At 40.3% G+C, this 25,432-nt stretch overlaps 1 protein-coding gene across 2 annotated transcripts in view; it reads left to right on the top strand.

Moving 5' to 3' along the window:
• Positions 1-25,432, top strand: part of BTBD7 (BTB domain containing 7) — a 79,731-nt gene that overhangs the window by 45,758 nt on the left and 8,541 nt on the right. For both annotated transcript variants that reach the window (XM_059182953.1, XM_059182954.1), the window contains exons 4-9: positions 11,374-11,582; positions 13,096-13,171; positions 16,812-16,972; positions 20,268-20,411; positions 21,752-21,941; positions 24,599-24,777. In XM_059182953.1, coding sequence (XP_059038936.1) covers positions 11,374-11,582; positions 13,096-13,171; positions 16,812-16,972; positions 20,268-20,411; positions 21,752-21,941; positions 24,599-24,777 — 959 coding nt within the window. The remainder of the gene's footprint in view (positions 1-11,373; positions 11,583-13,095; positions 13,172-16,811; positions 16,973-20,267; positions 20,412-21,751; positions 21,942-24,598; positions 24,778-25,432) is intronic.

Below are 25,432 nucleotides of genomic sequence, written 5' to 3'. Positions count from 1 at the left end.
AGCTTTCTCTATCTTCCCCACCCAGTGTTACTGAGACATAATTGACATATAGCATTGTGTTCAGTTTAAGGTGCACCATGTAATGATTTGATACATGTGTATACCCTGAGATGTTTACCACAGTAAGGTTGATTTGTGCATCCCTTTACCTCACATAGTTAACATTTTGTGGCCGTGGTGGTGGTCAGAACACTTAGCTGTACTCTCAAAGCAGTTTTCAAGTATACAACACAATATTAACGTGTCACCGTGCTGCACTTTAGGACTTTGAACCTTAGACATCGTATAACTGAAAGTTTGTACCCTTTGACCAACCACTCCCTATTTCTCCACCCCTCAGCCCCTAGAAACCACCATCCTATTCTTTCTGTGAGTTTGACATTTTTAACTTCCACATGTACGTGAGGTCATACAGTATTTGTCTTTCTCCGACTTATTTCTCTTAGCATGATGCCCTGAGGATTCATCCATGTAGCAACATTTCCTTCTTTTTTATACCTGAATAACTCTCTATTATATATATACCACATTCTCTTTATTTGTTTCCACATCTTGGCTGTTGTAAGTGATGGTGCAGTGAACATGGGAGAGTAGACATCTCTTCCAGGCAGTGCTTTCATCAGCCTCAGACACATTCCTAGAAGTGGGATTGCTGAATCTATGGTAGTTCTGTTTTTAATTTTTTGAGGAACCCTCATGCTGTTCTCTGTAGTGCCTGTAGCAACTTACATTCCCACCAACAGGGCACAAGGGCCCTCACATCCTTGCTGTTATTTAATTCTTGTCTTTTTGGTAACAGCCATTCTGACAAGTGTGAGGTAGTATACTGTGGTTTTGATTTGCATTTCTCTGATGATGAGTGATGTTGGGTACCTTTCCATGTACTTCTGGCCATTTGTATGTCTTCTTTGGGGAAGTGTCTATTCAAGTCCTCTGCCTGTTTTTGTTTTTAAGATTTTATTTATTTGACACAGAGAGAGCATGCACAAGCAGGGGGAGTGGCAGGCAGAGGAAGAAGCAGGCTTCTCACTGAGCAAGGAGCCCAATGCAGGGCTCGGCCCCAGGACCCTGGGATCATGACTTGAACCCAAAGCAGACGCTTAACCAACTGAGCCACCCGGGGGCCTGCTTTTTAATCAATTGTTTACTCTTGAGCTATAGGAGTTTCTTATATATTTTGGATATTAACCCCCTATCAGATACATGGTTTGCAAATATTTTTCTCTCATTCTGTAAGTTGTCTTTTAATTTTGTTGATTGTTTCTTTTACTGTGCAGAAGCTTTTTAGTTTGATATAGTACCACTTACGAATTACGTGTCAAATACAAAAAATCATTATCAAGACCCATGTCAAAAAGAGTTTTACTCCTGTGCTTTCCTCTAGGAGGTCATGGTTTCAGGTCTTACATTTAAGTCCTTCATCCATCTTGAGTTAGTTTTAGTGAGTGGTATAAGATAGGGATTCAGTTTTATTCCTTTGCATGTGGATATCCAGTTTTCCCAGTGCAATTTATTGAAGAAACAGTCTTTTTCCCATTGAGTATTCTTGGCTCCCTTGTCAATAGCCTTTTTTTTTTCTTTTTTGGCCAAATTATAATGCACCTTTACCTAAAATATTGATTGTAGTTTTTCTTACCTCTCTTCAGAGAAGTTGTAAAATTAGACGTGTTCTGAGAAAAGACAGCTAATGTAGATCAAAGAAAGGAGCACTCAGGACAGACTAAAATGATCCGGATTGTGCGGCATGTCAAAAGCACATTACTAGAATGGTCATAAACTTACTGTGACGAGGAGACCCTAAGGTGATCCCCAATGATCCCCATCTTCTGATACTTACACCTGCTTAAGCATTGAGCACAGCCTATGTCTTGTCTCTAACCAGTACAATATGGCAGAGGTGGGCTGTAGTTCCTGTGATTACATTACATTAGAGAAGACTCCATCTTGATAGTAGACTTGAACTAGAGACGTCTTCCCTCATCAGCATTGATGAAGTAGCTGTTCTGTTGTGAAAAGGCCTGTTGAGCGGACCACGGCAGGAATCTCATGCAGCCTCTAGGAGCTTTGTGGGAACCCCCCACCAATAGCCACAGGAAGCTGGGTCCTTACATGGCCACAAGGAAAGGATTTCTGCCAACAACCTGAATGAGCTTGGAAGCAGATTCTTCCCCAGAACTTCCCAGCTCTTCAGGTGAGAAGGCAAGCCCAGCTGACACCTGATTGCAGCCTTAGGAAATCCTGACAGAGGGCGCACGTCACCTGTGCCCAGTGTCCTGGTCCACAGAAAATAGGAGATGATTTGTTTTAACCTGTTGTGGTAATTTGTTACGTAGCAGTAGAAAACTAACACGTTGTATAATCTTCTGAGGTTATTTTCATAGGTCAAAATGGTTTAATATCAACAATTTGATGTGATTTAATTTAATGAGAAAACAATAATTTAGATCCAATTCATCACAGAGTCTTCAAGGTGATAACCAGCCACCCCTCTACAAAAGTCCCAGTCCGGGAGGGATGGTGCAGTTAGCCGCAGTCCTGCGGTTGCGACAGGCTGGGGCTATAATTGATATTCTCATCAAAACTGTCCTCCCTCAGAGTTCAGTTTGGGCAGCAGAACACCTCTGCCTTAGGGGATAAGGGAATTCTTCTAGGGATTGAGCCTCACACCACTGCAGGGAAAGGTGTGGCTGGAAGAGAAACAGAACTCAGAGGAACGACCAGCCAGTCAGCCTGAGAGACCAGACACACTGAGCCACTCACAGGGCGCTGCACAGGGTACGGGGGCATGTGGAGAGGGGCGCTCTGGCCTGTGGCTCCTCAGCCAAGCATCTGGTGGTGACCTGGGGCCAGTTGGGAAGGAGAACTGAACTCGAAGCAGGGGAGACCAAGGATCAGCTAGCCTCTGTGTCTGCTTGTCCCCATATCTAGTTATGGTGACTCAGAGAGTGATGCTGCTGCTTCTGCCTCCTGTTCTCGCACAACTTTGACCAACTTTGCTTAGAACCATATAGGAATGGAAATTGTGGGAGACAGTTCTAAGCTAAAGCAAGCTGGAACCATACAAATTAGCACAGTACCCCTCTTCTGTCCCCTAACCTGAATTGTCATTTTCCTTTGCCCATATTTCAGCAGGTTGGGGTGGCCTGCCAGGTTGAGGTAACCCAGACCTTCATCCCAGAGGTGTCTGAGCTCTTAATCACTTTATCGATGGTTCCTACAGTTGCCCAGTCTTTGTTATCACTGGACAGAGAAGCAACAAAAGATGCCCTGGTGAATACCTTGAAATCCATACAAACACCTTCCTGCTCCTCTTGTATTATATTGCCGCAGACCTAGCGTCCCAATCCAGCACACTCGAGATGCGTTCCCACAAACAGTCTTCTAGACCCTGCCAGTACATATCTCCAGGTCTTGCGGTTCTTGGGTGTGTTCATTCTTTCCCCCCAGAACAGAAATCGTATTCCCTTGTTCAGACTGTGCTTATGAGTGATCAGCTCCTGATTATTGTTTTGGAACCAGTGAGCAGAGGCAGAGGCAGATCTTGAAGAGGACAAGCGTTGTCTTTGCAGGTGGCTGCTGTTTTCTGCCAGCAGTTAGAGCTGTGTCCCCACCAACCCAGAAAGTTTAGACAATCTTGGCATTTGACATTCCTCGCTCATCCACCCAGATACCCCATTCCAGATTTCTGTCCCCACCTATTTCTGTTCAAACCCAGATTGCATCATCGAAGATTTGTTGAGGCTTTGCATTCAAGTCTTTGAGGTCTGATATCTTTCAAATTAAATCTGGATCCTGAGTTTCGGCAGCCTGTTGTGCAGCTGTGGGAAATAAGGATGTTTTTAAAGACCACCTAAAAGTCTTCCGACTTTGACAGAATGCCTAGATTGAGGGGTGGCTGCCCTGAATGGTTGTTTCATTTTTTTTCCTGACTTTGAAAGCAGTCAGCTAAAGCCAGCCAATTTCAGGGGCTCATTCTATCCAAAGACCACCTCTCCCACTAAACTAGCATTTCCCTTAGAGCAAAACCACAGTTTTGTCAAACTGCTGCTGCATGCAGGGCTCACCACCACCTGCTTATCATTAGGAGCCGGGGTCCTTTTTGCCATTTCTTCAGTGAGTGAGCTAGTTGCAGAATCTCACTGGAGAATCTTGTTTCCTAGGGCCACTTCTCTTCCTCTCATTGTATGGTGTCTCTTGCCATTCCCCCACAACCTGTGCTAAGGCAGCCTAAAACTAGAGCTTGCTTGCAGGTGGCTTATTTGGTAAGTAATCCCCTGAACAGGAGTGCAGTCCCCGGGATCGTGAGAAAGGGGAAGAGAAAAAGCAGAAGAGTGGCCTTGGGCTGGTCGCTGCTGGAGACGCCAGGGTTCCAACCCTGCCGGGACCCTCTGAGATGCTCTGTAGAATCTTCGGACTGGTCCTCCGGGGGCGGAGAGAAGAGTGTTGATGCCACCAGCTCTCACAAGTTGCAGAGTCCATGGACTGGCAGTTAAAAACACTGCGGCACAGGGGCGCCTGGGTGGCTCAGAGGGTTAAGCCTCTGCCTTCGGCTCAGGTCATGATCCCAGGGTGCTGGGATCGAGCCCCGCATCGGGCTCTCTGCTCAGCAGGGGAGCCTGCTTCCTCCTCTCTCTCTGCCTGCCTCTCTGCCTACTTGTGATCTCTCTGTCCAATAAATAAATAAAATCTTTAAAAAAAAAAAAAACAAAAAACACTGCGGCACAGATTGACTTGTCTTCTAATCCTTACATGTCGGGACTTTCCTTTTCTGCCTTGGCTTTGGAATTCCATTTGGTGTTTAAAACAGAGAAGATGCAGAGATGATGGTGGAAAACCTTTCGGCAGTGTGCTCAGTGTGGATTAGAAGAAGGAGGGCAGGAGTCAGCAGGAAGCTCTTCCGTATTTGATGTGTGAGGCATGAAGGATTTGGACAGAGATCACATTCCTGGGAATGGAAAACAGGCTAATCAAAGAGCATCTTGAAGGAAGAGTCAGTAGGACGCACCAACTAGTTCTATATAAATGTCAAAGGAGTCAGCACAGCTGATTTGAAAGATTTCTAGCCTAGAAAAAGAGTAAGTGTTGATGGACACTGGCTCCCTGATGTTATTTAACATAATCCTCAGAACTCTGATGGGATTATTTCATCCTCTGTATGAGGAAATGAGAATCACGGGTGTGCTTTGATCTGGCACAGAGCTCTACCGGGGAGAGTCAAGAGGTGGTGATGTAACTACCCGAATTCAAAGCCTATATGCACTTTTGACTGCCCTCACCTCCCTCTCATTTCGTGATTCCTTTCCTTGGGAACTGGAATCAGTTCCAAACAGGTTAGTTGGAAAGAGTTGAAGCAACTTTTTTCCGAAGCCTATTAGAACTTGCCTGTGTTCTTTCTTTTCCCACCACAGGCCCAATATGAAACTTTGAATCTAAAAGTTGCTTGTGACAGACATGAGCTAGTGAAAAGGTTTCCCACTGCTGCCAGTGGTGCAAGTATGAGAGTGGCAATAAAGACAGATCCTGACCATGTTGCCAGAAAATCTGCTGATTCAAAGCGTATTTTATAGTTATCAGAGGAGCATGAAGAGGGGGAAATGTTAATAATAAAAACAGAAAGTGTTCCTGTTCAACACGCAGCAGGAACAATCGTATCTATTAGTAAATGTCAATTTGTTGGTGCTTCTTTATCCCTCTGTCTTGATCATTTATGGTATGTAGCTCAAATTTTTAAAAAGAGGCATTTTTGCCGATACTACATATTGGAAAGAAAATATTCTGGTAAAAGAGAATAGAACAAAGGATTAATCAAGTAAGCAAGGGATCTGTAAGACGCAGTTTTCCAGGGGGGACAAAGTCCTAAGAAGTTGACTTCATATTTCATCTGCCAACCTCACAATTGCTTCACTGAAAGTCTGCTACCTGAGTAGAATGCATGGCACCTATGAGCCCTTCAAGGTCTTGGCTACAGATGAGTTTTTCTTTTATAAGGAAATTGATAAAGGCTTTTGAATTCCTCCAGTAAAGGTACACGGTGTACTAGTCAGCCATTGCTGCATAACAGCCAACTGGGGAATCTGAGTGGCATATGACACGAACATGTATTTCTCACAAACTTCCAGGTCAGGTAGAATTACAAATTTAAGTTTGCAGCAGCTGGGGTCATTCTGATTGCCACTGTGGTTTACCAGGGCTGGGTGACCCTGTTTCTGCTGCTGCTGGTTCTCTTCCTAGGATCAACAAGCTAGCCACAGCATGTTCTTTCCCAGGGCAGTGGCAGAAGGCAAGAGGTCAAGCCTATTCCCAAAAAAGTACTTTTGATGCTTTTTGTCACAACATTTCGTTGGTCAAAGCCGATCTTATGGCCAGTTCCAAAGTCTTAGGGTGCAGATGTATACTGTGCCCGTGGGTGTGGTGGAATCAGAGAGCTGGTGTTGCTGAATATGTACAGTAATCTGCCATATTTGGATAATACTCTTAAACTCTATATTTCTAACTTCAAGAAGATAAAGTAGGGGCTCCTGGGTGACCCAGTCAGGTGCTAAACACCATAGTCTCAGCTCACGTCTCTATCTCAGGGTTGTGAGTTCGGGCCCTGTGTTGGGCTGCACCCTGGGCATGGAGCCTACTTAAAAAAATAATAAAAGTTAAAAAGATAATCATTCTGATTATGTATTTAATTGTCTTTAAAGAAGAGGATACTATTTTATGTCTAGTTAGAAAACAAATTCAGTAAACTCTAAGGAAATAGAAGAGGAAAAAACAACTCCCTCTGAGAGTTAATTAGTACCAAACGGGAGGAAACAAATTTGACTGTCCTGTACCCTGAAGCTGGCACAAGGGAAGGAATCTCAGTGCTCCCAAGAGTGTCTGTAATGAGGTAAGCACAGTTTCTGAAAGTAAGCATTTAGAAACTTCTTGGCACTTTGACATCATCACAATATTCAAGAAGTGTTTTTATTGGTTTCTACTGAAGTATTTGTACATGACAGGTTAGAAATTTATTTTTTAATAAAGATTTTTACTTATTTATTTGACAGAGAAGTAAACACCCACACTGCACTTAAGTGGACCCTTTGATTTATGCATTGGCCTTGTGGTGTTTGGCTTAGTATCCCTTTGTCAGTAGGAATCCAACCGTCTTCGAAAATGTGCTGGTAACATTTTTGGGCCAACAAGACTGGTCCAAAATTTACCAAAGAAATGGCATTGTATGAAGTCTTTCTGCATCTTGCTTGCGGGCCTTTCCCTGCCAGCACCCCTTTGGCCTTGTTGCTCTGTGTACGTTTTCATTCCCTTATCAATAACCTTGACAAAAGGCAAATTACCACTAATTGAAATCCCTACTGTAATATGAAAATACTATATTTGACAATATTAGATAAATCTCTTCTTAAAATATACCTTTCAGCATTCCAATTTTTTGCCTAATTGTTTTCCTTTCACATTTGTGAGTTAGTGTCAGTGTGTTTGGTATATTTATAAGGTGCTTTTCTGTTCATAAGAGGAGTGGCTGTAAGTGAAGAAGTTCTGATGAGCATTGATTCATAGGAGACCTAAGTTTAGAGGAATAAAAAAGGGGGAGATTTTTCAGCAGAAGCGGAAGGCTATGTTTAGCTATATACAACTTGTCTTCTTCCTAGCTGTGTGAATTGAGCAAGCTCATTAATCTCTGTGAATCTTAGTTTTCTCATCTGTCAAATGGGAATAGTGGGGCGCCTAGATGGCTCAGTGGGTTAAGCCTCTGCCTTCGGCTCAGGGTCCTGGGATCGAGCCCCATGTCGGCTCTCTGCTCAGCGGGCAGCCTGCTTCCCTCTCCCTCTCTGCCTGCTTGTGATCTCTGTCTGTCAAATAAATAAATAAAAATCTTAAAAAATAATTTAAAAAAAAATGGGAATAGTAATACCACCTTCTTGGAATAGGAGTGCTGAAATTAAATATTCTAAGTCAAGTACAAACTTGGCACATAATAAGTTTTAAAAGTGTTAGCTATTTTTTTTTTGTTTTTTTTTTTTTTTTCAATTGATTAGCCTACTAGATGTCAGGCATTGGAGAATGACAGAAGGTGGGGCCTCTACCCCAAAGGAGCTCTCAGTCTAGTAGAGGATTCAGACAGATATTGAAGAAATATAAAATAGTATGAGAGTTTATTGCTGTTATTTATTATTATTATTATTATTTATTTATCTTCTATTAAGGCAGAAATAGGGCAGCCTTTTTAAGAGGAACACACCTGACCTAGGCTTTGGGGAACAAGATGAAGGTAGAGTTTTGAAAGAACCTGTGTCTAAGCAAGTCTAAAAAATGTGGATGAGTTAAGAAGGAGAATTAAGAGCATTTCAGAAAAATGGAACAACTTATGCAAAGGCCTGGAGGTGAGAGTTTGGTGGAACTCTAGGAAATGCTAAGTAATGAATGCAGTGTAGAATATGAACAGGAATGGGGCTAGAGAAGTTGGCAATGGCCAGACCATCAAGAATATGTAGTTTGGATTTTATCTTGAAGTTATTTGCAAGCTATTGAATAATTTGTTACATATATAATCTAATTTACATTTTAAAAGATCATCTGGCAACAGTATGGAGAACAGATTGGAAGGGAGAAAGATGGGAACTTTCTGAGGCTATTTCAGTGATGCGGGGTTTAGAAAGTATCAGATTCTGAAATGGGGAGGTGGTAGAGATTCAGTGGAGGGGATTTATTTAAAACAAGAATAGAATGAACAGCATTTGATGGTGATTGGAGAGAAAGAATCTTGAGGAGAAAGAATCACTGTTAGTACTAAGATTTCTGGCTTTGAAAAGAAGAGGATTCTTCTCTAAATCGGGGATTAAAAAGATGGGGGTGGGGTGGGGTGGGCATGGGGGAGTGTACTAGATTTCCCAGAGGAAACAAATTGATTTGCCTTTAAGAGGTCTGCAGAATATCCCCGTGGAACTCTCCAGTGGGAAGTTGACGGAATGAGTCTGGGAGTCAGGAGAGAGCTCTGGGTTAGAACTGTGCATAGACGTTTTTATTGTTAAGTTGATTTAAGTAATCTTCTGTACCCCAGGTGAGCCTCAAATTCACAACCCAAGATTAAGAGTCCCATGCTTTTCTGACTGAGCCAGCCAGGCACCCTGGAACTGTATATAGATTTGAAAGTCATGAGGATGGTTTGGGAGTTAAAGCCTTGGGGGGGCAGATGACATCACCCAGGAAAGTGTGTGGTAAAAAGAGCATTGTATTCACAGCTCTTGGCAAGTAGATACTGCAGAATGTTTGAACAAATGAAGAGTGTCAAGGGTACTCATTTAATCTTATGTTAATCATTTAAATCTTGTAACAACCCAGAGTTAGGAGTATAAACCCAGTTTTACAAATGAGAACATTTCAGGCTCAAAGAGGCAAAGGATTTGTCCAAAATGACTTTGCTTCTAAGTGGCCAAGGTGGGATTTTGAGTCCGATCTATCTTGATTGCAAAGCCTACTTTTTCCTATCACTTCTCACTTCTTTGAAAACTTTTCAGGAATTTAAATATATGATGTTATTAATTCTCCTTCTTTCCCTCTGCCAGTATCCTGGTTTCGTAGGATTGTGATACATCCTTTTCAATAAACCACCTTTTCTCTAACTTCCCTTTCTTCATGCCCAAACTCATCTATCAGATTGCCTCTCCTGACGGATTGACTCATTCTCCTCACCTCTAGTCCAGGGCCTGCTTTCAAGCAGCAGAATGACACAGGTCTTCCTCTGGCCGCTGGCATGCGAGGCTCACCATAAAATCGTGAGAGCGGTTTACAGTTTTTCCATTTCTCTCACTCCTCGTCAGCACGTACTCACTTCTTTGGGTGTTGTTTACACGCGGAGTCCATTGTGGTGATCTCAGTGTTCCTTATCGGGATCTCAGGTGAATGTTGAGATTAAGGAAATTAATCTTTTATGTTTAGATTAAATTACTCTCACATTGATACTCTGTTACCGCTTTTCTAAAAAATGATTTTATCTTTGTGGGGCACCTGGGTGGCTCAGTGGGTTAAGCCTCTGCCTTCGGCTCAGGTCATGATCTCAGGACCTTGGGATCAAGTCCCATGTTGGGCACTCCGCTTGGCAGGGAGCCTACTTCCCCCTTTCCCTCTGCCTGCCTCTCTGCCTACTTGTGATCTCTCTCTCTCTCTCTGTCAAATAGATAAATAAAATCTTTTTTAAAGGGAAGATTTTATCTTTGTGATGGAAGCAGCTTGAACACTATCTGATGTCAGCTCCATATCCAGCGTAGGGGTTCTTGGTACTCTATCCCTTAGGTGATGAGCCAGCCTTTGTGCCTGTATTTTTCTAGAAGGATCCTTTTTTTTTTTTTTTTTTTTTTTTTTAGGGACAAGAGGAGAACAAATCTAATTGTTAGAAATGTCTTAATATTGAGGCAAAATCCCTCTTCTTTCAATATCCATTTAACATCCAGGACCTGCCCTTGGAACAACAGGGAAGTCCGTCCTCTCTCCTCTACCTCATGAAGGTCTGTCAGACATTTAAAGATAGCACCTATGTCTTCCCTCAGGTTTCTCTTACATAAGCCAAGTAATCTTGGTTGCTCGGAGCTTTTCTCCTCTGTGACAGGTCTCAGACTCCCTACTGTTCTTTTGCCCTCTTCTGAGAATCCTGGCGTTTGTCAATGCCCCATCTAAAACATGGGGCCCAGACAGAACACAGCATCCCACGGGACATCAGTGCCACATTGTTCCATTGGTCAGGACTCTGTGCTTGAATCTGAAAAGCTTGAGCTTGCTTCAGCCCTACAGCAGCCATGTCACAGTTTGCATCCGTCCAGCTCAAGCGCCCGGGTATCATTGTTACGCAGCCTGTGGTTAAGTTAGCTCTCGTATCTTCTTCTGTGCAGTTGATTTTCTTCCACTGAGATACAGAACTTTCTGATTTTCCTGGTTCTATTTCACCTTCGTTTTCCACCCATCCATTGAGCTGGTCCTGATCATGTCATCCAGTGTGTCATGAACTGTGTTTTCCATCTTTAGCCTTTCTCTGACTGGCCAGTTCTCACAACTGTGTCATTTCTACCTTCTCTTTGCCTTGTGGTCCACTGCTCTCCACTATCGTGTCTTACTTAAATTGTTGGATTTGTACAGATACTTGTTTTCTTAAACAGTTGTGAGGATTCTCTGCCCCTTTCTATGGATCTGTCTCTACTGAACAGCAGATTTCCTGTAGATGTCATAGTCTGTTGTTACCTGCTGTTACCCCGTCCCTCCAGGTCTTGGTGATTTCCATGAAATTTATTTATCTCCTTGTTCTTGTTTATTACTGCTACTTTTAAGCACAGTGTCTAACGTACCGATGTTCCATAATGACTAATCTTAAGAAGTATTTACCTTCTCTTTTAGGCTGTGAGGATATCATTGCTGAGAACATCTCACTAGATACCTTAATTGCCATCCTCAAGTGGAGCTCTCATCCGTATGGCTCTAAATGGGTGCATCGACAAGCTTTACATTTCCTCTGTGAGGAATTTTCCCAGGTCATGACTTCGGATGTTTTTTATGAACTCAGCAAAGACCATCTGCTCACTGCTATCCAGTCTGACTACCTACAGGTAATCATTTCTACAGCTGTCAGATTCACTGCCATCCATGTGTGCACTGGGAAACCCACCTACACTCTTTTATTCTCCCATTTGGGAGATCAGCCCACCCAGGGATGCCCTCTTCAGATTTGTACAGGAAAAGCTTTCTGGCCCTCTGGCCCTTCATGCACCTGCTGCTATGACTCAGCATTGTGAACAAGCCCAGGTCCCAGCGAGCTACATCAAAGGGGTTGGGGCAGTAAATAAATATACCAGTAGGCAAGGTCAGAAGCATATCCCAACAGAGATTGTCTTGGCTTCCATTAATTGACTATAACAATTTCTTGTTTTGAGTGGATTGTCAGATACTTAGACTGTAGACAGTAGCTTAAGCAGCACAAAGTAAGAATAGTATTCAATTTCTAATCTACTCAAATGCTTATAAAAACTCAGTGTGTTTGTCTTATCAGAATATAATACTGTTTTAAACTAATTTTTAATCCGTAGTTGTTAGCAAATTCTTGTCATTGACTTATATGTCAATCTAATTTGGTAATTTAAAAACAATAAATTTAAAATATTACAAAAAATACTTTCAAGTAACATATGCTCAAGTTTAATTAGTTTGCCATTGGTTTTATGAATTTTATGGCAAAAACTATACAACAGTTTTAATGTTACAAAAACATAAACCCTTTGAGTCATTACCTATTTCTGTTTGTACTAGGAAAATAATAAAATGTTTCCATCCCAATGAGAAATTCAGTGAAGAGTTAAATAATCCACTTAGCATCTGTGCTTTGATTGCAGTACAAATGTTGTTGTAATTGGATTTGATTTATTTAGGATCTCTGTTCATTAACCTCGTTTCATTGTCCTGATCCAGACGGAGTGCATTATGGGGGTTAGGATTTGTCAGTTCTCTCGGATTATTGTCTTTAGAAAGCTTTGCATTTCTATTTAGAAAGTAAAAGCCTTGGAGAGCAGCCTAGATTTGCACTGAGATTTTCAGTAAAGTACAAAGAAATGAAGGGCACCTTGCCATTTCACAGACTGCTGGAAGGGCCCTTCACCAGTCAGTAGCATACATTGTGCAGAGTGTAGTGTCTCTGCCAAAACAAGTTTCTATACCTGTGTTTTCTGTTCCTGCAGGAGATCGTAATCACTAGGTATCTATATACTTTTATTTACATCGATTTATCTCTACCTTGTCCCAGGAAGAATTTAAGGCACCTGTATAGAGACCATATAGTAGAATAAAATAAGTTTAAAATAGGTAAAGAGAATAGGAAAAAGAAAAAATAAAGGTGAAAACAAGAATAAAAAATTTAGTTGGTGCTGAGAGATGGGTTATTGGACACATATGAAGTGGTCGTGTGTTCGCTGCTGGTGGGCTGCAGCTTTTGTGGAACATCTCAGCCAGCCAGTGGAGAGGAAAAGGTGTTGGGTTGCACACTGCATGTACATTATGACCTAGGAAAAGTGAGTAATGAAATTTGCCATTTGTCTAATTTCACTAAAATTAAGCCATTTCTTATTCTAGGCAAGTGAACAAGATATCCTTAAGTATCTGATTAAATGGGGTGAGCATCAGTTGATGAAAAGAATAGCTGACAGAGGTAAGCTCCCAAAGTTAGCTTGTACTGTAAGTTTTTTGTCCGGAGACATGCTGTGCGTCCATCTCAACAATAACCACTATGGCCTGGTGAGAACAGAAATTTTCACAGTCCATAACATCCTTTAGTGGAGAAGGTATACTTTGTTAGAAATAAGTATACCAGAAAATTCTATTTTACAACTTTAAAAGGGTACTTTTCATGTTATCTATGTGCTTAATAATGTTTACTGATTTATAGAAGTATTAGAATGAAATTTTTCATTCAATGATTTTCATTTAAAGCGTATTTTTTTTTTTTTTTTTTTTTTTTTTTTTTTAAAGATTTTATTTATTTATTTGAGAGAGAGACAGTGAGAGAGAACATGAGCGAGGAGAAGGTCAGAGGGAGAAGCAGACTCCCCATGGAGCTGGGAGCCTGATGTGGGACTCGATCCCGGGACTCCAGGATCATGACCTGAGCCGAAGGCAGTCGTCCAACCAACTGAGCCACCCAGGCGCCCTAAAGCGTATTTTTGATGGAAATGCTTAGGGATTAGGTAGTGGTGATGTACATATAACATTTTAAATATACTAGAAGTCACTGACTAAATTGTACATTTTAAAATGGTTAAAATGAGGGGTGCCTGGGTGGCTTAGTGGGTTAAGCCGCTGCCTTCCGCTCAGGTCATAATCTCAGGGTCCTGGGATCGAGTCCCACATCGGGCTCTCTGCTCAGCAGGGAGCCTGCTTCCCTCCCTCTCTCTCTCTCTGCCTGCCTCTCCACCTACTTGTGATCTCTCTCTGTCAAATAAATAAATAAAATCTTTTAAAATAAATAAATAAATAAAATGGTTAAAATGATGAGGTTTATGTTATGTCAACTTTACCTCAATTAAAAAATATATGACTAGTAACCCCCCCAAAAAATTTATTTTTAAATTTTGTGAAAGGTAAAGGAAAAATAATGCTTTTGAATGACTTCCAACTGGGGATATTGCAGAAGAGGTGGAGACTGATCTTATAATGCTCCTTCCCTCATAGAATGTTGTGTTCCTCCATACAGCAAGCCCAAATCAAAACATTTCTTTTCAAAACATTTTAATCAGAAAAATTAAATACAGGTTTTCCTTTCCTGTCATTCTTTGATTGCTTTTTAGATCTTTTTTACATATCATGAAGCTCACCTATTTAAAGGGTTCAAGTCAATGATGAATTTTTAGTGCATTTATTGAGTTCTGTCACATTTCAAGATAATAAAAATTTCAAGCTAAACCTGCCTTTCAAAACATCTAATTTCTCCTGCTAATTTATTTCTCCATGGCCTACAAAAAAAGCTTTTAGCAGTTCTCAGATGTGAATTGTTTTTAATATTAAACACTGATGTTAATTTGGGACTTTTTGAAATGCCAGTGTACCATCTATCCATATTTGCAGATTCTGTATTTGCAAATTCACCTACCTGCTAAAATTTACTTCTACCCCCCTCCAAATCAGTACCTACATTACTTTCATGGTCCATTGCAGACATGTTCAGAATGACAAAAAAAATATTTGAGTCCCCTGATGCACGTGTTCTCAACTTCAGGTGGAACAGGGTGACAGTCTGCCTTCTTATATCAGTTCTCATACTGCAAACAAGTGTCCTTTTCAGTCCATTCAAAATCGTGTCATGTTTTTCATATTTTATGGGTTTGGTTTTTTTTGTTTGGTTTTTTGCTTTTGGGTTTTTTTTGTTTGGGTTTTTTTTGGTGATCTTACTGATCAAACTGGCCTCCCATTATAACTTTTAGTTCTGTATGATATTTCCAAGCACAGGAAGGTTGTGATGTCCCTTACACAGAAACTAGGCGTTAAGTAAGCTTATTCAGATAAGAGTAACAAGTGCTGGGCGCCTGGATGGCTCAGTGGATTAAGCCGCTGCCTTCGGCTCAGTTCATGATCTCAGGGTCCTGGGATCGAGCCCCGCATCGGGCTCTCTGCTCGACGGGGAGCCTGCTTCCCCCTCTCTCTCTGCCTGCCTCTCTGCCTGCTTGTCATCTCTCTCTCTGTCAAATAAATAAATAAAATCTTTAAAAAAAAAAAAAAAAAAAAAAAAAAAAAAAAAAGAGTGACAGTTCTGTTGGCTATGAGTGCAGTGTTCGTGAATTAACAGTATATAGTAATAAGGTGTCTTTAAACAGAAACACATAAAACAAGGTTATGTCTTGATAGGCTGATAAAACTGTTGTGACCAGAAGCTCACAGGAGCCTAACCCTGTGTTTCTCATAGGAATAGTGGTTCAGTATTTGCTAATTGTTTATACTGACCTTATGGAATAGGACTACTCCAACAAGAATTAATTGTATATAATGCTGCATAATCCTTATAGGCCATAGGCTTGTTCACTGATGTAAGGTTGGTAATGAGGGAGTGTCATTTTTATTTTGGGCAAATAATGAGCATCCTTGATAAGATTTCCCTTAAAATATATAGTTTCCTGATGGGATTAGAACAGAAGGCCCTTCCCCAGGGTTGAGGAGGAACCGAAGCACCTCAGGCTATGCTTTTTTGTCACCTTCATAAAAAGGTTCTGCCCTAACCTGTTACATATTTGGAAGTTTTATATAAGATTTCATTTGAAAACAGGATGCCACTATTTTAAGGGGAAAATTTTTTTGAAAAGCAGCGCTTTGTGTAAGTATGAAGCCAAATCATAGCAAAGCAAGAGAAAATTACCCTTTTCCACATGCTTGCAATAATTTTGTCTTGAATGATACCAGAAAAAGCTTAGCTTCTCAAAAAAAACAATTATTTCTTCTCTCTCTCTCTCCATGTGTCTATCACATGATTTAAGGGAAATGCCTATTTGCCTATAGAGTGCTTGCAAAAAATATAGCACTTATATTTAGGAATTTAAAGATTTTTTTTTTAAGAAAAAAAATACAGCAAAAATAAAAAATATATATATATAGCCCCTAGATTATAGATATGATTAAAGGTTCCCAAAATTTTAGTAATTTCTCTTTTCCACTCAATGTTTATAAGCTTATATGTATCAGATCTTCTTTCACTGATACCTAATGAAGAAAACCTTTACTCTCTGCCCTAGACAGTGGGAATATATTGCATGTCAGAGATCTAAGTGTTCAGTTTTATGCAGCAACAATCCCATATTATAGAAATTTAGGGGACTATCACAAAAAGTTAAATACAGTACACATTAAGTTTTGCTGCTTGAGATACCAGGTAATTAGTATCTTACTAAATTGCTGGTAAACATGGTAGCCTAGTGAGTATACTGATAACACACAGTAACTAATGCCACTTGCTCTGTAATGCCTTAATTGTACTAAAAACTGGTCACAGCAGTTAGAAAGCTTAAGAAGCCTTTAGTCAAACTAGATTTTAATAGATTGTCATCTTTTCTCCTTTGAGTTAGTATGTGGAAAAGAATTCTTTATTTTTTAATGCAAAACAATAAAAAAAAGTTATCCTACTGTTGATATCATGCTTTGTCTTTGTCAAAGAAGATCTTTAGTAAGTAAACTTAAGATGCAAAAATAATTTATAATCTTTTTTAAAGCAGATGTACTTAAGTATATAGCATGTTACCAAAAGTGTACTAGAGAAAAAAGTTTAAAAATTTGGATTTGGTTGAAGACTTTTGTTTTCTGTCTCATAGAGCCAAACTTGCTGAGTGGCACTGCCCATAGTGTGAACAGAAGAGGCATAAAAAGACGAGACCTAGACATCGAAGAGCTTAGAGAGATCCTTTCTTCTCTCTTACCATTTGTGCGAATTGAACACATCTTACCTATTAACAGTGAAGTCCTAAGTGATGCAGTAAGTGCCTTTCTTCATTTATCTCTCACTAAAAGATAATGCACCAAAATGTACAGGTTTATCTTTTTTTTTTTTAATCATTGTACATAATTTCTACTAATAGAGTACTGTAAAATGTGAAGTCCATGAGGACAGAGACAGATCTGTGTTCTGGGCCATGCTGTGCTGATCACTGGCCCAAGTAAAGGTCCGGTGAGTGAGAGTTCAGTGGGTATAGCATCTTAACTTTTGCAAGAAGATCATCTAGGGGGAGTCACTTCAGCCACTTTTCAGTGAGATCAAGTAGATCCTATTCAAAAAGGAAAGGGTGGAGATTACCTCTGGAGACTTTTCAAACACAGCAATAAGTCAGCAAAAAAGGAGATTGGTTCAATGTGAAAAGGGTGACTGAATCTTATGATCGTATTTCAGTTAAAAATTAATGGAGCTGATTATATTACGTTCATAGTTTTGTCAAGTGAATTTTTTAAGCTAATAGAATTCTTCAAGTAATGGATGCAAAAAATAAATATATAAGTATTATTTCTACACGTATTGGTTTATAACTTTAAAGCAATGCTTATAGACATCATCATAGTTTTTTTAGCTGCTCAGAAACATAAGTCATCTGGAGTGCTGTGAAGTGTGTAAACCTGGCGATTCACAGACCTGTACCCCTGGGGATAAAAATATAAGTTTATAAAAAATAAAAAATTAAAAAAAAAAAAAGAAACATAAGTCATCTGGAAAAAACTGGATAAGAATTTTTTCATTGTGTACAAGTGCTTTATTTATGTATTTGTTTATTTTCTCTCCAAGTTTTTGTTGAAATTCCACTTAGTTAAAGTACAGTGTAATATTCATTTCAGGTGGGGAATTTCATGATTCATCACTTAAATACAACACCCAGTGCTCGTGGCAAGTGCATTCCTTAATCCCCAGCACCTGCTTCACCCATCCCCCATCTTACCTCCCTGCTGGTAACCATTAGTTTGTTCTCTGTAGTTAAGAGTCTGTTTCTTGGTTTTCTTCCCCACCGCCCCCCCCACCGCCAGTGTTCATTTGTTTGTTTGATAAGAATCTTTTTTAAGTTCTCTAAAGAGAACATAATGAAGGAAGGATAACTCTTCCAGAATTTAAAATATATTTTAAGGGGCATCTGAGTGGCACAATCGGTTAAGTGTCTGCCTTCTGCTCAGGTCATGATCCTGGGGTCCTGGGATCGAGCCCCACTTTGGGCTCCCTGCTCAGCAGAGAGCCTGCTTTTCCCTTTGCCTCTGCCTCTCTCCCTGCTTGTGTTCTCTTGCTCAATCTCTCAAATAAATAAAATCTTTAAAATGTATTTTAAAACTCTAGGGATGTCTGAGCCTGTCTGGCTCAGTTGGTTAAGTACACAATTCTTGATCTCAGGGTCCTGAGTTCAGACCCCCATGTTGGGCCTAGAGCTTGCTTTAAAAAAAAAAAAAAAAAAAAAAACCAAAAGCCACTACTCTAACTTGTAATGCTAGCAAAACAGGCAAGACAAAATAGCCCAGAAAAAGACCCTTATTAATTATATAAGAATTAAACATTTAATAATCTGTCAGAAATCAGTGAATCATTGTGGTGCTGGACTAACTGGTGAGCTGAGGGAATTTCTTTAAAGTTAAACCTTCATTTCACTTGCACCCAAAATTAATCCTGTTAGATTACAGAATTAAATATTAAGTTGAAACATGGAAAAAGTAGACGAAAATAATTAAATATTTATTATACTTCTGATTAGAAAAAATGTTCAGTTTAACTAGTAATCACACACACCAAAGAAGGCAAAACAAAGCCGTAAGTTACTATTTTTTTCACCTATTAAGTCAGTATTTTTTGAAATAATACTACCACCCCATAGGGGAACTATAACTGATACATTAGTAGCATAGTCCTTAAATATTTGGAAACCACTTAAATGTGTAACAACAGAAAAAATAAACTAAAATATAGTACAACTACTCAACAGAATATTTTGCTGCCCTGAACAGTGGTTATAAAGGCTAATATAGCACCACAAAAAATGCTAATGATAGAATATAATTTCAGAAAGAAGAATACAAAATAATGCATTTTTATGTGTTCTAGAATTCAATTATGTAAAAATCCATTTGAAAAAGACTGACAGGAAATATATATAAGCATTATTACAGTTGGAGTAGATTAGAGTTGGGAGTTTTTCTCTGTTTTCTAAATACTATCTAATGCTATATTTTATTAGTTAAAAACAATTTTAACTGGGTGCCTGGGTGGCTCAGTCGGTTAAGCATCTGCCTTTGGCTCAGGTTCTGGGATCGAGCCCCTCCACATCAGGCTCCGTGCTTAGCGGGTAGCCTGCTTCTCCCTCTCCCTCTGCCCCTCCCTACTGCTTGTTTGTGCACACATGAGGTTTCTCTCTCTCGTGCTCTCTCTCAAATAAATAAGTAAAATCTTTTAAAAAACAAAACCTGGAACACAAACCTAATTGAGCCCTGAATTTGGTTTAGAAAAATAATTTAGAACTTTGGTTTAGTAGACTTAGAAAATACATATCTCTGTTCTTAATTCCATGGTTCACCCAGAAGTCCCCAGTGAAAGTTTGCTAATAATGGCTGTTAAGCATAAAACACTCTTGGTGTGTGGTACGTGCTGAGTGCATTACCTGCATTACCATCATTAATCCTTAGAACCACCTAAACAAGCTGTAGGTGCTTGCTTTATTTTCTCCTAGCACAGACAAGAAAACAACAGGGCCACCACATTTAGTTAGTCATGCTGTGTCCCGTCTCCAGGGCCATCTGGGAGCCCTTAAAGTGAGGTCCAGATAAAAGGACATGTCCATGGTCACGTGGCTGTTAAATGGGAATTAGGGATTTGTGTCCCATCTGCTTCCCCTAAAGCTCCTTGTCCCTAACCACCAGGCAGACAGCCTGCATCCTTGTACTATAGATACAGGCCCAAGAAGATGTTCTTGTTTTGTCTCGGGTGGAGATGGAATCCGTTTCTAGATGAGTAAGGGAAAAAAATAGAAATTGGTTTTCATTAAAAGTTCTGAAAACTAGTCCAACTCATTCTATTTTTAATTACTATAGCTCTTGTTTTAAAAGTATCATTCCTCTGTATAGAGGAAAGTGGTGAATTATAGTACCTTTTTATTGCTGAATCCTTTAAATATTCTTAAACATTTGGAGTACTTTGAAATTTCACATATATTCCTAAATTTTCATGATTTATAGGTATAGTTTTTTTTATCTTAGTAGTAACCTAGGTCTACACAAATCTCTAGTTCATCTAAAAAATAATTTTTTTCAAGATGAAAAGAGGCTTGATTAGTACTCCTCCATCGGATATGCTTCCTGCAACAGAAGGTGGAAAATCAAATGCCTGGTTACGGCAAAAAAATGCTGGAATATATGTTCGTCCTCGACTGTTCTCTCCCTATGTGGAGGAAGCAAAGGTAATGAAAATCATTTTAAGATATTAGAGTACATTTTACAAACTATAAGCACAAAGATACTCATTTTGGTATTGTAAACATGTTTAGAAATTGCCTAAATACCCAGTAATAGGGAAAGTGAAAGTAAACTCTAGTTCAACTACTCACGGGAGTAGTTGTCTGAAATGTTTAATTATCAAGCATGTTCTTAGAACTTAGGTCATGTTGAATTGCATTTTACATTTTTCTCCTCTTAGTTGCATTGCAAATTGTTAATTTGGGAAAAAAAATAAATTTTACTAAAATAATAGTATTTCGTGATCTTCAAGATGGGAAAAATGTTCTGAAAGAAGATTGCACACATTTTGTCTTTCTTAAAGTAGAGAAATGACATGGTTTCTTATAATGTGTTTCTGTAATGGCTGATCATTGGAAGTTATGTTTAGTTTTAGAATAAGTGCACAAAACTAAGATAAAATTTCAGGCGTGTTAAGTAAATTGTATATTATAATACGAAGAACTCCAAGAAAATATGGTAATGTGAAAATGGAATCTGTGATGTTTATTAGCTGTATCTGGCCATTAGAACTTTGGGATGGCCTTTTGAGGAACTGACTAACTCTTTGAAAGTCAGAAATCACCATTAAGTTTAATGAAACAAATTAACGGCAAAGCATTGTGTTTCGGTATAGAATTAAGTTACCTTAATTTTTTTCTCATTGTGATTGTCAGAGCTTAGGAGAGGCCTTTACCAAAGGCTTCTGGTGATAAAAGGTTTGTAATAAATGACCCTGTATTCTGCTCCCTCAGAATGGGGCAGCCGGGAGCTAATCAAATACTCCTCCTGGGACTTCCCTATTCCCTGACAGCTGACCCCAGATTTAAGTAGAAAATTGCCCCCGGGAAATGTGGGAAAGATTTATACATTACATCATTTTGGCCACCCTGTGGTTTGTGGAGATTCATCTGAAACTAACTTAACAATTGAGTTTATATATAGCTCTGTTGAATTTAAAATTGATCTTCAGTATTTTGTATTTTGAGCATTTCTTGCTGGATCTGATATTTAGCAATGTACAGATTGTTTTTATAGTAACTTTAGGTATAATTTCCTTCTGACTAATTTTATACCTTCCTTCAAATTTCGAATATTTTAATTAAAAGCAAACAATTGGAAGATGTTTATTTCTTTCCAAAGATGATACAGAAAGATTCTTTAAAAATTAAAGAGGTAGGGGTTCTTTCTCCTTTCACTATTAATTTTAAGCTTCATGCACTGAAAATAAATTAATTCCCATTTTATATGATGAAGGCCCAAACATGATTTATAGAGATGAGTTAATACTGACCTGTTATTTCAGTCAGTGCTGGATGAGATGATGGTGGAGCAAACAGATCTTGTGCGTTTGCGAATGGTTAGAATGTCCAACGTGCCAGACACGCTTTACATGGTCAACACCGCAGTGCCACAGTGCTGTCACATGATGAGCCACCAGCAGATCAGCAGTCACCAGTCAAGCCCTCCTTCAGTCGTAGCCAATGAAATTCCAGGTGAGACGGCAGCCTTCTGTCAGACATTTATATTTAAATGAATAATCTGATCCCTTTTTCTTTTTAAGGATTTATTTATTTATTTATTTATTTGACAGAGAGAGAGACACAGTGAGGGAGGGAACACAAGCAGGGGGAGTGGGAGAGGGAGAAGCAGGCTCCCCACTGAGCAGGGAGCCCGATGTGGGGCTCGATCCTAGGACCCTGACACCATGACCTGAGCCAAAGGCAGATGCCCAACGACTGAGCCACCCAGGTGTCCCTAATCTGATCATTTTTGTAGCCTTTTTATATGTGCTAATTCTTTCCACTTTCCAATATCCATTATGCATTGTTCTCGTTAAAGAATTAATACTTAATAAGCTAGGTTTTTTGGTTTCATATTTTATTTTCCAGTAACAGGTGTGTCCAGATTCCCAGTTAGCCCAGGGTTTCTCAACTTTGGGCGTCTTGACACAATTCTTTGTTGAGGGGGCTGTCCTGTGCACTGAATGGTGTTCAACAGCATCCTGGGCCTATACCTAGTAGCCAGTAGCATGCACAAGCACGCACACCCACACATACACACACGCTCCTTTGTGACAACCTTTTGGAATCATTTTTGTGTTTCTAGACTTCGCTAAATGTGTTCTATGGGGGCAAAATCACTTCCTGTTGAGAACCCCTAGTTCAACAGAATTCAGATTTTTCATCACTGTAAAAGCATTGTTCACATAAGACTCTTTCAGGAGAGTTCTAAACTTGTATGTTTGAGTCTAGACATGTGCTCCCAAATGTGATCATCGCTGTTGGTTTCCTAGAGATCCATCCAGCTTCCCAGAATCTGCTCTGTGAATTCTGTTGTAGCACAGGCTTCTGTTGTGACATTGAGGAAATTGCCCACAGTTAGAGATATAACTGTTATGTCCAAAATTTTCTAAGCATCGTTAATGTTGATTTTATCCAAAGGACTCAAGTGTCAGTTTTTAAGGTAAGAAAATCCATAGTGATCTGGAGGTCAGAAATTTTATAGCTCTATAGCTCTAGCCAGTTACTACTTCAAGATTTAAAAACATCAGAGAACTATGGCATTGTTAGAAATGGCACCATTCATCTGCTATTTATAAATGTCTGTTTCAATTAAGGACAAATAAAAGAATATCAGAACTTTTAATTGAACACATACATTTTATTCTGGGACTAATGTCTAATCGACTGTTGGCCTTAACAGATCTGGCCACTATGGACAAAATACTGCCCATCATTTCTTTAAAGTATACACTGGACAACCATGGGAAGAGAAATATTACTGGAGCTGATTGTTGCAGAATATTGAAGCTATGGGTCATTGGCCCAGTTTTTATCAGCGTGAGTTAATACAATTGAATAGCAGCATAATTTAATCTTAGGACTAAACCTAAAAAGCCCAGAGTGTTCACAATTAAGTATGTTCAGAAAAATAAGGCATCTTTGTTGTCTTGCTTAACAAGGCCTCGTCCTGTTCTGGTGTTTTCTGATCCTTCCCTCTTCCTTGTTCACCTCGCTCTGAAGGAAGCCATATAGCTTATTGGAGAAGATGCCAGTAAGGCTCATGTCCTGGCTCTGCCACTTTATTGGTGTGACTTTTGACAAAATAACCTGCTTCCCTGAGCATTAATTTCCTTGCCTACAAAAGGGATATAATATCTCCTTTCTAGGGTTGTTAGGAAGATTTGAGGAAGTACCATGAGTAAGATGCTTAGGAGTTCGCCAGGCACAAAGTTAAGCGCTCAGTAAATGATAGCTCCATTTTCCCCAGAAATCGTAGCCGGTGGCCAGTCTGGGCAGTTTGTCTCTTAGACATTTATATATAGATGGTGTCACCTATTCCCCAGCCCCCCCGCTACAGCCTTAGTTCAGGTTCCTAACTGCTCCTGCCTCTACCCTTACTCCCATTCTGGCGTTTACACCAGGGCTCAGCACGTTTTTCTTGGAGGGCCATTATGTAGATATTTTAGGCTTTGATGGCTCTGCAGTGCCCATCGCAGCTACTCAACTGTGCCATCAGAAGCAGCCACAGACGCTACCGAAACAAGTGGGTGTAGCCATGTGTCAGTAAAACTTTATTTACAAACCAGGAGGCAGGATAGATTCACTCTCCCAGCTGTAGCTTGCCAAACCCTGCTTTATCCTGCTCTCAGAGTATGCGGACTACCTCACTGCTCTGCTCTCATCCCGTCATTCCCCGGCACAGGCAACTCCTGTTGTACCCAAGATACAGTGTCAGTTCTTACCGTGACATGCAGGGTCATTCGTGATCTGCTCTGACCATCTTTCTCACCTTCTCTCGTCATATTCTTCCTGCTTGTACCTCTGAACCCTCAGCTACTAGTGGGGCCGGCTGCTCGTGCCGTGCTGTGTGTCACCTGCTTGTTTGACATGTGCCTGGTCCTTCTGCTTGAGACATGTGCTTTCACTCTCCGTTTTTTACCTGCCTGGTTTTCTCTCCCTTTTCCAGACTCCACTCAGGGTTCCCCTTCTCTAGGCAGCAAATAAATTACTGTTCCCAGGAAATTAAAAAGCTATCAACAAATGTACAAGAAGATCCTAATGCAGAACACATGCGTGCTTCCTTGTGCTCGGTGGCTGGTCTTGCATGCAGCTCCGGTGTTTTGCGAACCAACGTTTTCTTCTTTCAGTTCCTCGTCTCCTCATTATGAAAGACATGGTCAGACGTCTGCAGGAGCTGCGGCACACCGAGCAAGTGCAGAGAGCCTACGCACTCAACTGTGGGGAAGGCGCCACGGTCAGCTACGAAATTCAAATTCGAGTCTTAAGAGAGTTTGGTCTCGCGGACGCTGCCGCTGAGCTCTTGCAGGTGGGATTTGACTAGGTGAAACAGGAACCTTGATCCTCATGCAGACAGAATTTCAGATTCTCAAGGAGACCTCGCGGCGTGCGTCTGTTTCTTAGTGCATTCCCTTTTGCTGCGTCGAGGGTCTGTGATAGCTGAAGTCCAGTCCGCAGCACTCCATCCCCACACACCCCCACCTCACCCCCAGGAGAGGCTGTGTGCGGGGTAGACGGAGCGCACAGACTCTGGAGGGAGAGTTGAATTTACATCTTGGCTCTGCTGCTTATCAGTTAGTTAACTTGGACCAACCACTCCAAGTATCCATTTCGTACCAGTAGAGTGGATGTTGTGAAGATAAGAGGTCCCGTGTGGAAGCAGCTGTGTCTCTTATGCCTAACAGGCCCACTGAAAGTTCATGGTGTGCATCCCTATCAAAGATGAAAGAGGAAGTAGGAAACTCGGACCCGCCACTGCTCTCCGTCCCTCTTTGGGTCTCTAGATCTCAGGTTGTGGAGTACGACGGGCTTGACCTATGTGCCAGATGCCCTTCTTCCACTTCTCCCCTCCTCCAGATGAGAAGACATTTTTTGCACAATGTTACAAATCCTGTAAGCATGAGAATCAGGGAATGAATGCTTTTCTTTTTTTTTAACGAGCAGGGGAAAAAACTCATTTCTTA

Source organism: Mustela lutreola, chromosome 7, assembly GCF_030435805.1.
Source record: "Mustela lutreola isolate mMusLut2 chromosome 7, mMusLut2.pri, whole genome shotgun sequence".
NCBI lineage: Eukaryota > Metazoa > Chordata > Mammalia > Carnivora > Mustelidae > Mustela > Mustela lutreola.
This window is presented reverse-complemented; position numbering and strand designations above follow the sequence as displayed.